This window comes from Pseudoliparis swirei, chromosome 10 (assembly GCF_029220125.1).
Source record: "Pseudoliparis swirei isolate HS2019 ecotype Mariana Trench chromosome 10, NWPU_hadal_v1, whole genome shotgun sequence".
Lineage (NCBI taxonomy): Eukaryota > Metazoa > Chordata > Actinopteri > Perciformes > Liparidae > Pseudoliparis > Pseudoliparis swirei.
The window spans coordinates 7797716-7810932 of record NC_079397.1 but is presented as its reverse complement, the minus strand read 5'-3'; the positions used below and the strand labels follow the sequence as shown (position 1 = coordinate 7810932).

Genomic DNA, 13217 nt, shown 5'->3' with positions numbered 1-13217 from the left:
TCTTTGGCTTACCTCCCCTCCCCCCCTTCCTACTCGTTGCAAGTCGTGTCTTGGTGCGCGAATCTTGCACCTTCCGCCAAAGAAAATTCCTCATTTGTGAAAACATTCTTGGCAATAAACCTGTTTCTGATTCTGATTCTGATATAAAGTATATACAATTGGTAGCACAATAATAATACTAAATAATATGAATGTTACAAAAACTCACATAGCCTGAGATGAGACCGGCTCGTTTGATGAAGGGGCTGCAGAAGTGGTGGAGGTCCTTGAAACTGGTGCCAGACAGGTGACTGAGTGAGGGACACAAAAACAAACAGAAGATCAGTCAGACCTCTTCTTTGGGCTGAAGTCAGCACGTGCATGGTCCTCCAATCAGAAGTACTTTAATAGCTCAGAATGATAATTGCAGTATAGAACAGAATCAGCAGCTCCTGATGATTAGTTTAAGCATCCTAACAAAAACTCATGGAGGATGTCACAGAGTTCATCCAGGTCTGCAGCTGCAGCCTTAAAACACTCACTGCAATCAAAGTAGCCCTGTAATTCTAGTTTGTATCAAAATCACAACTATAGCCGAATTGAGCAAAGTGAAAAATTTGCCTCAAGTTGAAATATTTCAACTTTGGTGAAAAATATTCGCAATGCTTTTGGTGTGAATGCAGCATAAGGCTTAGGATCATTTTTGACTGATTGTGTCCGCAATTTTATTTAATTAATTTAAGAAAAATGTCCTACTGCCAAATGGTTAGCAAGCAGAGTCCAGCAAGACAGGTTTATGAAAAATGTAATCTAGAGAGCGTTTGGTGCTGAAACTTTTATCAGACGCCCCGTTTCTATTCTTTGAAAGAGCCTAAATAGACCAGGTGTGTATGGAATGTTACATGTGAGTGCATATATGGTATGGTATCTGGTTATGGGAGTTGTAAGTATTATTAGTTATGTTCAAAAAGGACAGGAGAGCGAGGGAACAAGTATTTCACTCCACTTCCACATGTGACCATGAACTTAGATAGAATGCACAAGAAATAACACACCATCTATTGTGAAAAAGTCATTTTAGTTTTGTACAAATGTATGGGTTAAACTCCTCATTATTCAATTCAGTTAATTTGTATAGCCCATTTTCACAAATTACAAATTTAGAGTGCTTGACAATCTGTACATATAGACATCCCTGTCCCAAAACCTCACATCGGAGCAGGAAAAACTCCCAAACAACCCTTCAGGGGGAAAAAAGGGAAGAAACATTCAGGACAGCAACAGAGAAGGATCCCTCTCCAGGATGGACAGGTGCAATAGATGTAATGTGTACAGAAGGAATCATTACACACAAACTAAAACACAGTAACAACACAATCAATGAATATGACAGAGTGTATGAATAGTTGGTAGTAGTCATATTCCACGATCCAGACCTCGATGATCCATCAGGCAGATAGGATCTATGACGTCTCATAGGTTCCGATGACCGTATGAGACGTGAAGTGAAACGGACTCCAGGGAGAAAGCAGAGTTAATAATGTGTGATTGAGAGATGAAAATTCATCCACAAGAAGAGAGAAAAGAGGAGAGAGGAGCTCGGTGTATATCCTAAACGTCCCCCCAGCAGCCTATAAGCCTCTGGCAGCATATCAAGGGGCTGGACCAGGTGGACCTGATTCAGCCCTAACTATAAGCTCTGTCAAACAGGAAAGTCTTAAGTCTACTCTTAAATGAAGTGACCGTGTCTGCCTCCCGGACTGAAGGTGGAAGCTGGTTCCATAAAAGAGGAGCTTGATAACTAAATGCTCTGGCTCCCATCCTACTTTCTAAGACTCTAGGAACTACAAGTAGTCCCGCATTTAGTGAGCGCAGCTCTCTAGTGGGGCAATATGGTACTACAAGCTCCTTAAGATATGATGGTGCATCACCAATCAAGGCTTTGTAGGTTAAGAGAAGAATTTAAAAGTGATTCTTGATTTTACAGGGAGCCAGTGCAGAGCAGCTAGTGCAGGAGTGATGTGATCTCTTTTCTTAGTTTTAGTGAGAACACGAGCTGCAGCATTCTGGATCAACTGGAGGGACCTAAGAGACTTATTAGAGCAGCCTGATAATAAGGAGTTGCAGTAATCCAGTCTCGAAGTAACGAACGCGTGAACCAATTTTTCTGCATCTTTTTGAAACAAGATGTGCCTGATTTTTTAAATATTACGTAGATGAAAGAATGCAGTCCTTGAGAGTCGCTTCACGTGGGAGTTAAAGGATAAGTCCCGATCAAAGATAACGCCAAGATTCTTTACAGTGGTGTTGGATGCCAGGGCAATGCCGTCTAAAGAAACCACATCACCAGATAATTGATCTCTGAGGCGCTCAGGGCAGAGTAAAATTACTTCAGTTTTCTCTGAGTTTAACATCAAGAAGTTGCAGGTCATCCATGTTTTTATGTCTTTAAGACATGCTTGCATTTTACTGAGCTGGTTAGTCTCCTCTGGTTTGATCGATCGATATAATCGAGTATCATCTGCACAACAATGAAAGTTTATGGAGTGTTTCCTGATAATATTGCCGAAAGGAAGCATGTATAAGGTAAATAAAATTGGTCCAAGCACCTTGTGGAACTCCGTGACTAACGTTGGTGGTTATCGAGGCGTCATCGTTTACAAATACAAACTGAGATCGATCTGATAAATAGGATTTAAACCAACTTCATGCGGTGCCTGAAATGCCAATAGACTGATCCAGTGTCTGTAAAAGGATGTCATGGTCAATAGTGTCGAACGCAATAAGGTCTAACAAGACCAGTACAGAGATCAATCCTTTATCTGATGCCATTAGGAGGTAATTTGTAATTCTCGCCAGTGCCGTCTCTGTGCTGTGGTGTTTTCTAAATCCTGACTGACATTTTCTCAAATTATGATGTAGAAAGTCACATAACTGAATTGCGACCACTTTCTCAAGGATCTCGGAGATGAAGGGGAGGTTAGAGATCGGTCTGTAGTTAGCCAACACCTCTGGATCCAGAGTGGGCTTCTTCAGGAGAGGTTTAATGACAGCTACTTTGAAGGAATGTGGTACATGGCCTGTTAGCAAAGACACATTGATAATATCTAATAGAGAGCTGCCAATTAAAGGCATAACGTCTTTAAGCAGCCTCGTCAGGATGGGGTCCAAGAGACAGGTAGACGTGTTAGAAGTAGAAACTATTGAAGATAATTGGTCACGGTTGAGAAAAGCCATCCAAATATACACCAGGGCATACAGCGGTTTCCAAGGCCACTCCACTTGAGGACAGATTGGCACTGGTTAAGGGCAAGAGATTATTAATCTTGCCTCTAATAGTTAAAATCTTTTTATTAAAGAAGTTCATAAAGTCATTACCACTGAGGTCTATAGGAATACACGGCTCCACAGAGCTGTGACTCTCTGTCAGCCTGGCTACAGTGCTAAAGAAATTTGTTGCTAAAAAAAAAACTTTGAAATTTCCCCACTGTGGGATGAATAAAGGAATATCATATCATAAAGAGAAACCTGGGGTTGTTCTTATTTTTCTCTATTACTGATGAGTAAGAGGCTGCTCTGGCATTACGGAGGGCCTTCTTATAAGTTTTAAGACTATCTCGCCAAACTAAGTGGGATTCTTCCAGATTAGTTGAACGCCATATGCTTTCAAGCTTTCGTGACGTTTGCGGGTCTGAGGGTTATACCAGGGAGCAAACCTCCTCTGCCTCACTGTCTTCTTCTTCAGAGGGGCTATCGAGTCCAGTGTCATTCTCAGTGAGCCTGTGGCACTATCAACAAGATGATCAATCTGGAACGGACTAAAGTTAGACCAGGAGTCCTCTGTTATATTGAGACGTGGTATTGAATCAAATGCAGAAGGAATCGCTTCTTTAAATTTAGCGACAGCACTGTCAGTTAGACATCTGGTGTAGAAACTTTTGACTAACGGAGTACACTCCGGTAGTATAAATTCAAAAGTTATACGGTTGTGGTCTGACAGAAGAGGATTCTGTGGGAAGACCTTCAAATGCTCAATGTCAATGCCATAAGTAAGAACAAGATCAAGCGTGTGGCCAAAGCTGTAAGTGGGTTTCTGTACTCTCTGACAGAAGCCAATCGAGTCCAACAATGAGATGAATGCAGCAGTAAGGCAATCATTATCAACATCCACATGGATATTAAAATCTCCTACAATAATACCAGTTTTAAGAACTAAACTTGATATAAATTCTGAAAATTCAGATATAAACTCTGAATATGGACCTGGTGGCTGGTACAGAATCACAAATAGAATTGGCTGTAGTGTTTTCCAGGTTGGATGTGAAAGACTAAGAACAAGGCTTTCAAATGAGGTGTAGTTTAATTTAGGTTTAGGATTTATTAATAGGCTCGAGTCAAAGATGGCTGCTACTCCACCTCCTCGGCCGGTGTCTCGAGGAATGTAACTATTAACATGACTTGGAGGAGTCGATTCATTTAGGCTGACATATTCTTCATGACTCAGCCAGGTTTCAGTAAGACAACATAAATCAATGTGATTATCTATTAAATCATTTACTTACACAGCTTTAGATGACAGATCTAATATTTAGGAGACCACATTTAATAGTCCTGTTTTGTTGCACTGCTGAAATAATGGTGTTAACTTATATAAGGTTATGCTCTCCTGCTTACTTTTGTTTTATTTAATTGAAGTGGCCGTGGGACAGACACAGTCTCTACTCTAGAGTTGTGGGTGGGTAACTGCTCTAATGGAAGAGCAGAGAAGGGTGTAAGACTACAACTCTGCTCCCGGTTCCTGATCTGAACCCTGGGTTGTCATGGATTAAGTCCGGCGATCAACTTGGTCATGTTCGCAGAAATGAGAAGCGCTCCATCCAAAGTGGGATGGATGCCGTCTCTCCTCATCAGATCAGGTTTTCCCCAGAAAGTCTACGTAGCCCACATTATTCGCTGGGCACCACCTCGACAGCCAGCGGTTGAATGACGACATTCGGCTATAGAATTCGTCATTGAGCAAATTGGGGAGAGGACCAGAGAAAACTACGGTGTCCGACAATGTCTTGGCATAAGCACACACCGATTCCACATTCATTTTAGTGACCTCCGACCGGCGTAGTCGGGAGTCATTATCACCGGCGTGTATTCCAATCTTACTTTATCTACGCTTATCCTTAGCCAGCAGTTTTAAACAAGACTCAATTTGCCTCAATTAAACCTAAACCCAAAAATAAAATTAGTCCGCTAAGGCAGTGGACCAATGTTCTAGCATCAAAAGTGTCAAACTGGTTTCCACATGGATAAAAGTACACACCCACATATGCAATAAAACTGCAGAAGAGTGCTCCTCATCCCAGTTATTTATGCAAAGGAAAAAATGAATATGTTGATTGTGGCTTAGGGCAGCTCCCAGGAGCAGAGAAGTTATATAAATAAAGTCAAACATTTCTTAAACCATTGACAGATAAATCAAGATTTTTAAAAACAAGCAAATAGTGACAGCGTGTAACAGTTAGACAACGTCCAAGCAACTGACGGTGTAATGTTCTGTATACCCAACTACTTGGGGGTGGCATTACTCTTCATTTCAGTATGTGTTTACCAAAATAAATACAAAATATTCAAACAATAAAGACAAATATAACACACACAAAAAATCCCTGTTCTAGTGTTCGCACTTTTCAATTCTAATAAAGCAGGCTTCTAATGATGTGAAGGAGAAAAAGAAACGAAAAATAAATGAATGAAAACGGAGCAAAAACCCTGCATTCTTACTTGACAAGAGGCTTGCGGCATAGCACAAGGGCGTCGTAGAGCACACACACTCCGAACACGGTGATGCCGGTCTCCTTCACCAGCATGGCACAAGTGCCCAGCAACAAACTGACGAGCAGAAACCACACCGATACCGTGGAGGGCAGAGAGTCCTCGGAGGCACACACACCCACACTCCTGAGAGACAGAAAGAAACAGATGAACACATTATTAACTCTGTTTCCTCCCCGGAGTCTTTGTGACTTCACGTCTCATAGGTTCCATTGGACCTGGCTGTGTTGGATGACTCCTGCCTGGTGGGCCGGCCTACTGCCGTGGCCCTGCTGATGTGCCCTGCCCCCTCTGGATCGTGGACCATGCCTACTACGAACTATTCATGCATTGTCATATTCATTGAATGTGTTTATGTAACTCTGTAATGTTTTCTTCTGTATAGATGACGTCTATTGCTTCGTTCCATCTGGGGAGAGGGATCCTCCTCTCTTTCTCTCCTGAAGGGAAATGTTTTTTTACATTTTTGGGGAGTTTTTCCTGATACGATGTGAGGTCCAGGGACAGGGATGTCGTAGGTATAGATTGTAAAGCTTGCTGAGGCAAAATTGTAATTTGTGATATTGGGGTATACAAAATAAACTGAATTGAACAGGTTACACAATAGACTTAATAAACTTTCAGAAAACAGTCAAAAAATTGAAAATCCTAAATATTTTGTTTTATCTGAAGAATCACGCAAATCCTGAAGATATTCAATTTACAATAGTATAAAACTATAGCAGCAAGTCTACACATTGGAGAAACTGGAACCTGAAACTAGCAGAATTGTTGTTTATGAATTTTGTTTCTAAACATGTCTGTACATTTAATTGTTCATGTTTCTTGATTCATCATGAATATATATTGCAAGTCACAAGGCTCCCAGATCTCAGCTTTTGTTTTGTCGAGTAAACTCTTTATTATTACAGATACAAAGGATGGTCAAAACTAGGGAATAAGACCCACGTCGTAAACCAGAATGATCACTTAATACAAAACAGATGTAAAAAGTATAATGTTAGCCTATGAGTCATAGTGTGTGTGTGTGTGTGTGTGTGTGTGTGTACTGTGTACTGTGTACAAGGTCTGGCGGTTCTACAAAGTCATCTTACCTGATGTAGGAGAGGAACGTCAGCAAGAACAGCAGACAGGCCAAGACATCAGCCCTGCCTACAATACCAGACACCTACAAACACAGATACACACAGATGTTAGAGATAGCGCACGTGTCTGCCAGCTCTGGGGAGGAGACTGTGCTGAATGTCCATGAGGTTGAGACACCAACATGAGATTCGCAACTTGACTTTTCTTAGGATGCCCCAGCGGCCATGGAAGCAAATGAGCTGATCAGGCGTCAAAAAAGCAGTTTTGGATTAGGTTTAATTTAATTTCTCTTTACATTCAACCACCACACACTAGTTCTGCCAGTCTCTACTGGTCTCCACCCGTTCCCATCCACAAACAAATTGAGCTATTTTTATACCCCTGGTGACTCTAATTAGACCAGACCGACCATCTATAGAGCGTATTCACTCACGTGACCACAACAACCTTTGGCGGCCATATTGGGGTCCATGCACGGCATTGTTTTGCTTTTTTTTATGCCGCTCTTCTTTAGAAATGACCATCATATCCTGAAGGAGATACAATTTCAGTTCAAAACGGTGTGCCTTGTGATTATGGTACTGTGCCTCACTGTTGGATGTGGGACTAATGATTCAGAATATGGGTTTATCAGCTCAACAAGACAGGCTATTTCTTCAACTTGTCATGCATCTACTTCGGCTTCACTCGGCGTATGAACGTTAGGACTGTTCTCATGCGTTTCTGTTGATACATCGGGTTGTGGGCACGTTTCCATTGACACACTCTCGTCAATAATCTCTTTTTGCTTTTTCACCGAGCGAAAATCAATGTCTTTCACTTGCGCAAAAGGAGCTGTGGATGGAAACTTGGGAGGAAGCCATGAACATGGCAACTCTGTCGGGAGATGTCTGCCTTTACTCTGATTAATTTCAAGATAAAATAAAACACTGGCTACATGGGAACAGCACTCAGCACGGCCAGCCAGGCACTGCTGGTCCTGAAGGAGCTGGAAGCGGCTTCATCCAGACACTCGTCCTGGAGGCGGAGCTGTGCGACTACGGATCATAGTATGAACCCAGACACGGGGCGCTTGATGTTCCGACATTTGTGGTATTTCCACAGCAAGTATAACGCAGAAATAGTTGTTAATGTCCCATGGTCGATAGAGGAAATGAAAACTGTTTTACAGGAATGTGACCGGGCTATGTGCTGGTAACTAGGGGTAACTAGCGAATTAACCAGCGAGTAAAATCAGGTAAAAAAGCGTTGCGAATATTCAATTCCAACCGCTGAAATCTTTCTTTGGTAATGCAGAAGGACATGAGGTTGCTGGGCTCTCGCATAATCAAACAGCGGACACGATAAGTCAACTTCTTCTGACATTTAATAAATGGACCCCAAGATGGCGCGATTGAGATGCTGACGTCACGTGAATATGCTCTATAGGTCAGTTTATCTAAAAAGAAATATGTACAATCACTATGTACCCAATTTTACTAACCCCCAAAATATTGATATTGATTTACCCCTATTTATACTTACTATAAGTATAAGTATAACTAAAGTCAATTATAATTCCATAGTTTGATTTAAATTATCACAACACATATTTTTACTTCCCCCTACCCGCTTCCTCCAGTTGGTATTTCCTGGAAATATAACGACACATGGCTCCCAGCATTTACAGTCCAACAATAAATACATACAATAAACTTGTGTCCTCCTTGACACTACATCTCAGACACTATCCGTTTTCTAGGTAACGGCAGTGCGTCGTTACAGACCTGCTGCACACCACTGTTTCTTTGGAATCTGGATACTGTGATCATGGCTCAAACAGCAGGCCATTATCAAGCCAATAATGAGTATTAAAGCTTTTCTATGACTGCACAATAATGAGTGCTGTTTATGGAGGACTTGTTTGTTTACGTTATGTATGCATAACAATGATAGCTGACAAAGAACATAAATGATTGCAATCAGGAGGGACATTGGAGTTGAGGCGCTACTCCTTTGTGTCGAAAGGAGTCAGCTGAGGTGCTTCGGGAATCTCGTCAGGATGCCTGTCCTGGGCACTTCCCACTGTAGGTGTTACGGGCACGGCCAACTGGAAGGAGACCCTGGGGAAGACCCAGCACAAACTGGAGGGATTATATCTCCCAGCTGGCCTGTGAACTCCTCGGGATCCTCTAGAATGAACTGGAAGCCTGGGTCTGCGTGCTGCAACTGCGACCTGTTGCCGGATGAAAATGGATGGATGGAAAGACATATTCACATATTCTTTCAAAGCCAATTTTTTTGCATGGGATCTACTCGCGCGAAACAATTCACTCGGCTTTTAGTGTGAACGCAGCTCACACACTGATTGGCTTTCGCAAATTACCGAGTTTGAGCTATACATGCTAATGTTTAGGTACTAAGGTCACCATCATAGTTTAGTATGTTGCTGAGCATGGTTATCCTTTAATCAGAGGATCTGCGGTTTGATCCCCAGCTCCACTACTCCATATCGATGTGTCCTTGGGCAACACACTTAACCCCAAATTGGAGGAATGAGTATACATGTTAGATTGTTCAGATGGGCAGGTCAAACCTTGCATGGTTGCCCCTGCCATCAGTTTATGAATGGGTAACATGTAGTGTTAAAAAGGACTTTGAGTGGTCGAAAGACTAGAAAAGATCTATACAAGTACAGTCCATTTACCATTTAAAGGAAATGTCATTAATTTGCAGGTATATGATCATTGAGCAAATTAGTTGGTACACAAAGCTAGTCACTAGATCTCCCGGTTACAATCAGTCCCAAGTGTTTTTTCCTCTTCTGGCAGTTTGACTGGGATGCTGGGAGATGAGCAGGAAAATCAAATGATCTCCTTCCCAGCCTGGAGACTTAGAAAACTCCTATCGGTCTCCTTCATGCTTCTTCTTCTCTCGTAGTCTTGCTTCCCTCACTGCCTAGTAGCTCTCCCTCTCCTCTTAACCTTCCCTTTACCCTCTCCTTTTTGTGTCTTAGCATCTCTCTGTACAGAGTCAGGGGAGCAAGCTCGCAGGAGACCTGTCCTGCTACAACCCCTGCCGTTTTTCATTAAACTCTCCCTCGCCCGATTCCTCCCTTCATTGTCTTTTCCACCTCTTTTCGTGCATTTCTCCTTCCTCGCTCAACTATTTCCCCATGCTTCACATTAATATCTGCTCTGCTCTATTAATATCATACCCTTCCCAACAAGCTCATTGGCAATTTTCCTTGGAACTGAGACTTTTATAATTTCATCTCACCAGTAAAAGCGAGATAGATAAATAATAAGCTACGCTTGAAGGTGTCTTTTTTAAACAGATTCTACAATTTGCAAAACTAGACTCACCACCTTCGGAGTCAAATAAAAGAGGTTGTTGTCCTTTTGTAAAGACGCACCGATTCATTAGCAGCCAATTATTATCAGCCAATATTAATTAAAAATATGTGATCTGGAGATTAGCATTAATTACTGTATGTTGTGATTGAATGAACACAGCCTAGAATTAGCTAACCTCCCATTTAGACACGGATGGGCTTTAAAGGCATCGCAAAGTCATTGAAACTCAAAAACAAGCAAGGATGTATGCAGGCTATCGACTCACAAGTTGTGGTATAAAACACGTCACACAATCTTGGAAAACACAACAAGCTGCCAGTCTGCATAGCAATGGGGCGGCTTTAGCTCAGTGGGGTAAGAGGGCCGTCCTGCAACCGCAGGGTTGTGGGTTCGATCCTCGCTCTCCCCATTAGTTGCAAGTCGAAGTGTCCTTGAGCAAGGCACTGAACCCCCAGTTGCTTCCCGGGCGCTTCACCGCAGCCCACTGCTCCTTAATAACTAAGGATGGGTTAAATGCAGAGAACTAATTTCCCCTTGGGGATTAATAAAAGTGTATATTCTTATATATTCTTCTTATTTGTATCTTCAATACTCTGACTTTATGTTTTGTCCACTGTTTTGTCGACCGCACTGTTTTCTTGTCCTTTAGGCGTTATGTCTATGTATTGTCTTTTGTATAATAATAAAAATATCATAAAAACTTTTGTTGCATTGGTTGTTTTAGAGCTCTTCGTCAACCACACTATCCAAAACAGTCAAAGTTAAAGAAAACTGTTTTACGCAGTAACTGAGGTACTCAGTATTGTGTGTACCAGTAGTTTTGTTAGCTCTTAATAGGGAAAAAAGTTTGCTCACTTTGTGTGTTTTGGATATTGTGCGTCTTGGCTGTGTGTCTTGACTCTTTTTCAGACCTAGTTGAAGCCCAGAAAAAAATCTTCTTTTTTTTTTACAGGAGATAATGAAAGTACATATTTAAATAATGTTTCGGTATGATCCAATGGTAATGCATGCTTACCTAAATGTTAGACAAGTTTGAAAAGTCATGTGTCAAAAGGGGTTTGGCTTCAGCCAACAAATCCTCACAGAATGATTGGTCAAAGTGCTTGGTGTGTTTCCGAAGTAAGGGCAGAAAGTGAAATAAACAGCTAGGGCTGCAACGACGAATCGATAAAATCGATAAAAATCGATTATTAAAATAGTTGGCAACGAATTTCATTATCGCTTCATTGTGTCGCGCGATTATTACGGCGCTCAATAAGTCGCGGAGTATAACAAAAGTTGAGTTGAGCGCAGAGCGGCGCAGGAGAAACAAGAGCGGAGCGGAGGGCTGAAAATATTTTTACATGGAGAAAGGTAACGGAGATAAGCCACGCCCCCTCACCATATGAGGCGTTTAACCCATAAATAGCCAACTCAGGAGAGTAAAGCACTGCCAGTTCTGCTTGTGACTGGTTCATCCACATGCTGACCAATGAATCTCCGAGACCTTTCCATGATTTTAAACCAAATTTTCATGATTAAACATTTAGTGAAAACTCTGTGTATACATGAACAAGTGAGAAGATGTAGTATTTAAACTAACAATGAGAATTCTAAAGCATACCGTATATATTCCGTGTAAATTAACATTTGAATATAACACATTTGCATTACTTTTCCAAACATTTTCGGATTAAATTTTTTTCAATTACTTTTCTAGGCCTGGAAATAGCCATTTAAGAATTCCATGACTTTTCCAGGTTTTCCATGACCGTATGAACCCTGTTTTGAATAAAGGGTTGAAAATTACAGTGTTTTTGTTTTTTTAACCGAAGTGACTTTTTTCGGCCCGATGTGCGCGCACACGCCGGCATCCGAGCTCTGCGGCGCGCGAGACGGAGATCGGAGTCGTGTTAACACGACACGTAGAGACAGAATGACATGCTGCTGGTTAGAGACGACCAACAACAGACGGATTGGAAGCTCATTCTGCGCATGCGTTAAATGCGTTAAAAAAAACTAATTAATCCTGTAATTTAATCATAACGCGTTAACTCGTTATTTTTCACAGCACTAATTCTTTTGTTTTTTATTGTATGCTATGACTCTTGCTGCCTTCTAGGCCAGGTCTCAATAGTTTAGACGTGGTTGAATAAAAGGTTCAATACTTGCAAAACGTTCAAGCACAACGCATCAAGTACAGCCAATATTAACTTTTCAACTCTCGACTGTCCATTTCTCTTCCATTGTATTGAGCGGTGTGTGCGTGTGTGTGTTTGATCTCATTTACAGTTTTACTGAAAGCACAAAAATACATTCAGATCAGCAACGCAACTGCATGCTGCAGGTCAACTACTGAATGAAAGCTCTTTTCTTATACATATACAAAGAACATATCTATATACTGTCACTTTAACAACTTCCTTCACGCTGGCGAAATTCAGCACATTCACACAACTCTCATTCTCACAGGTTACAGCTGCTATGCTGTTTCTCGTTCACTAGCACGCACTGATAGGTGATGCACTATATCCCCTTCGACATGAAATTCCACTTGCGCAACTCCGACATACATTCAATGTCCAGTTCCTGTTATTGTGTCTATTGTTAATGAGGGCCACACATCTGCAACTAAGCAATAATACTGTAGGACACTTTAATAATAGGGAGAAAGAAATTCCCTCGAGACACTGATAAGGCAAAATATATTACTGAGTGGGTGTTTTATTGTCTACTTTGTTACTGTGTTATACAAAAAGAGAAACTTTATGCTGTAATGACTATACATTGAATAACAAAAAATGATGTAGCACTTTACTTTTTAGTATAAAATAAATAATTGAAAAATGGCTACTACTGCTGTTCATTGCCAGTGTTTTGAGAAAAGGAAATAACAAGAGTAACAAGCAAACCAGTAGTAACTGTTAAAATGGAACATTTAAGGTTCATCTCCCGCATGAACTCTTATGCTGCATTCACACCAAAAGCGTTGCGAATAGTTTGGATTCATAA

At 41.3% G+C, this 13217-nt stretch overlaps 1 protein-coding gene across 3 annotated transcripts in view; it reads right to left on the bottom strand.

Moving 5' to 3' along the window:
• tmtc1 (transmembrane O-mannosyltransferase targeting cadherins 1) overlaps window positions 1-13217 on the bottom strand; it is a 49805-nt gene that overhangs the window by 26924 nt on the left and 9664 nt on the right. For all 3 annotated transcript variants that reach the window (XM_056424778.1, XM_056424777.1, XM_056424779.1), the window contains exons 3-5: window positions 6900-6973; window positions 5755-5931; window positions 209-290 (exon numbers count right to left, since the gene is read on the bottom strand). In XM_056424778.1, the coding sequence (XP_056280753.1) occupies window positions 209-290; window positions 5755-5931; window positions 6900-6973 (333 nt within the window). The remainder of the gene's footprint in view (window positions 1-208; window positions 291-5754; window positions 5932-6899; window positions 6974-13217) is intronic.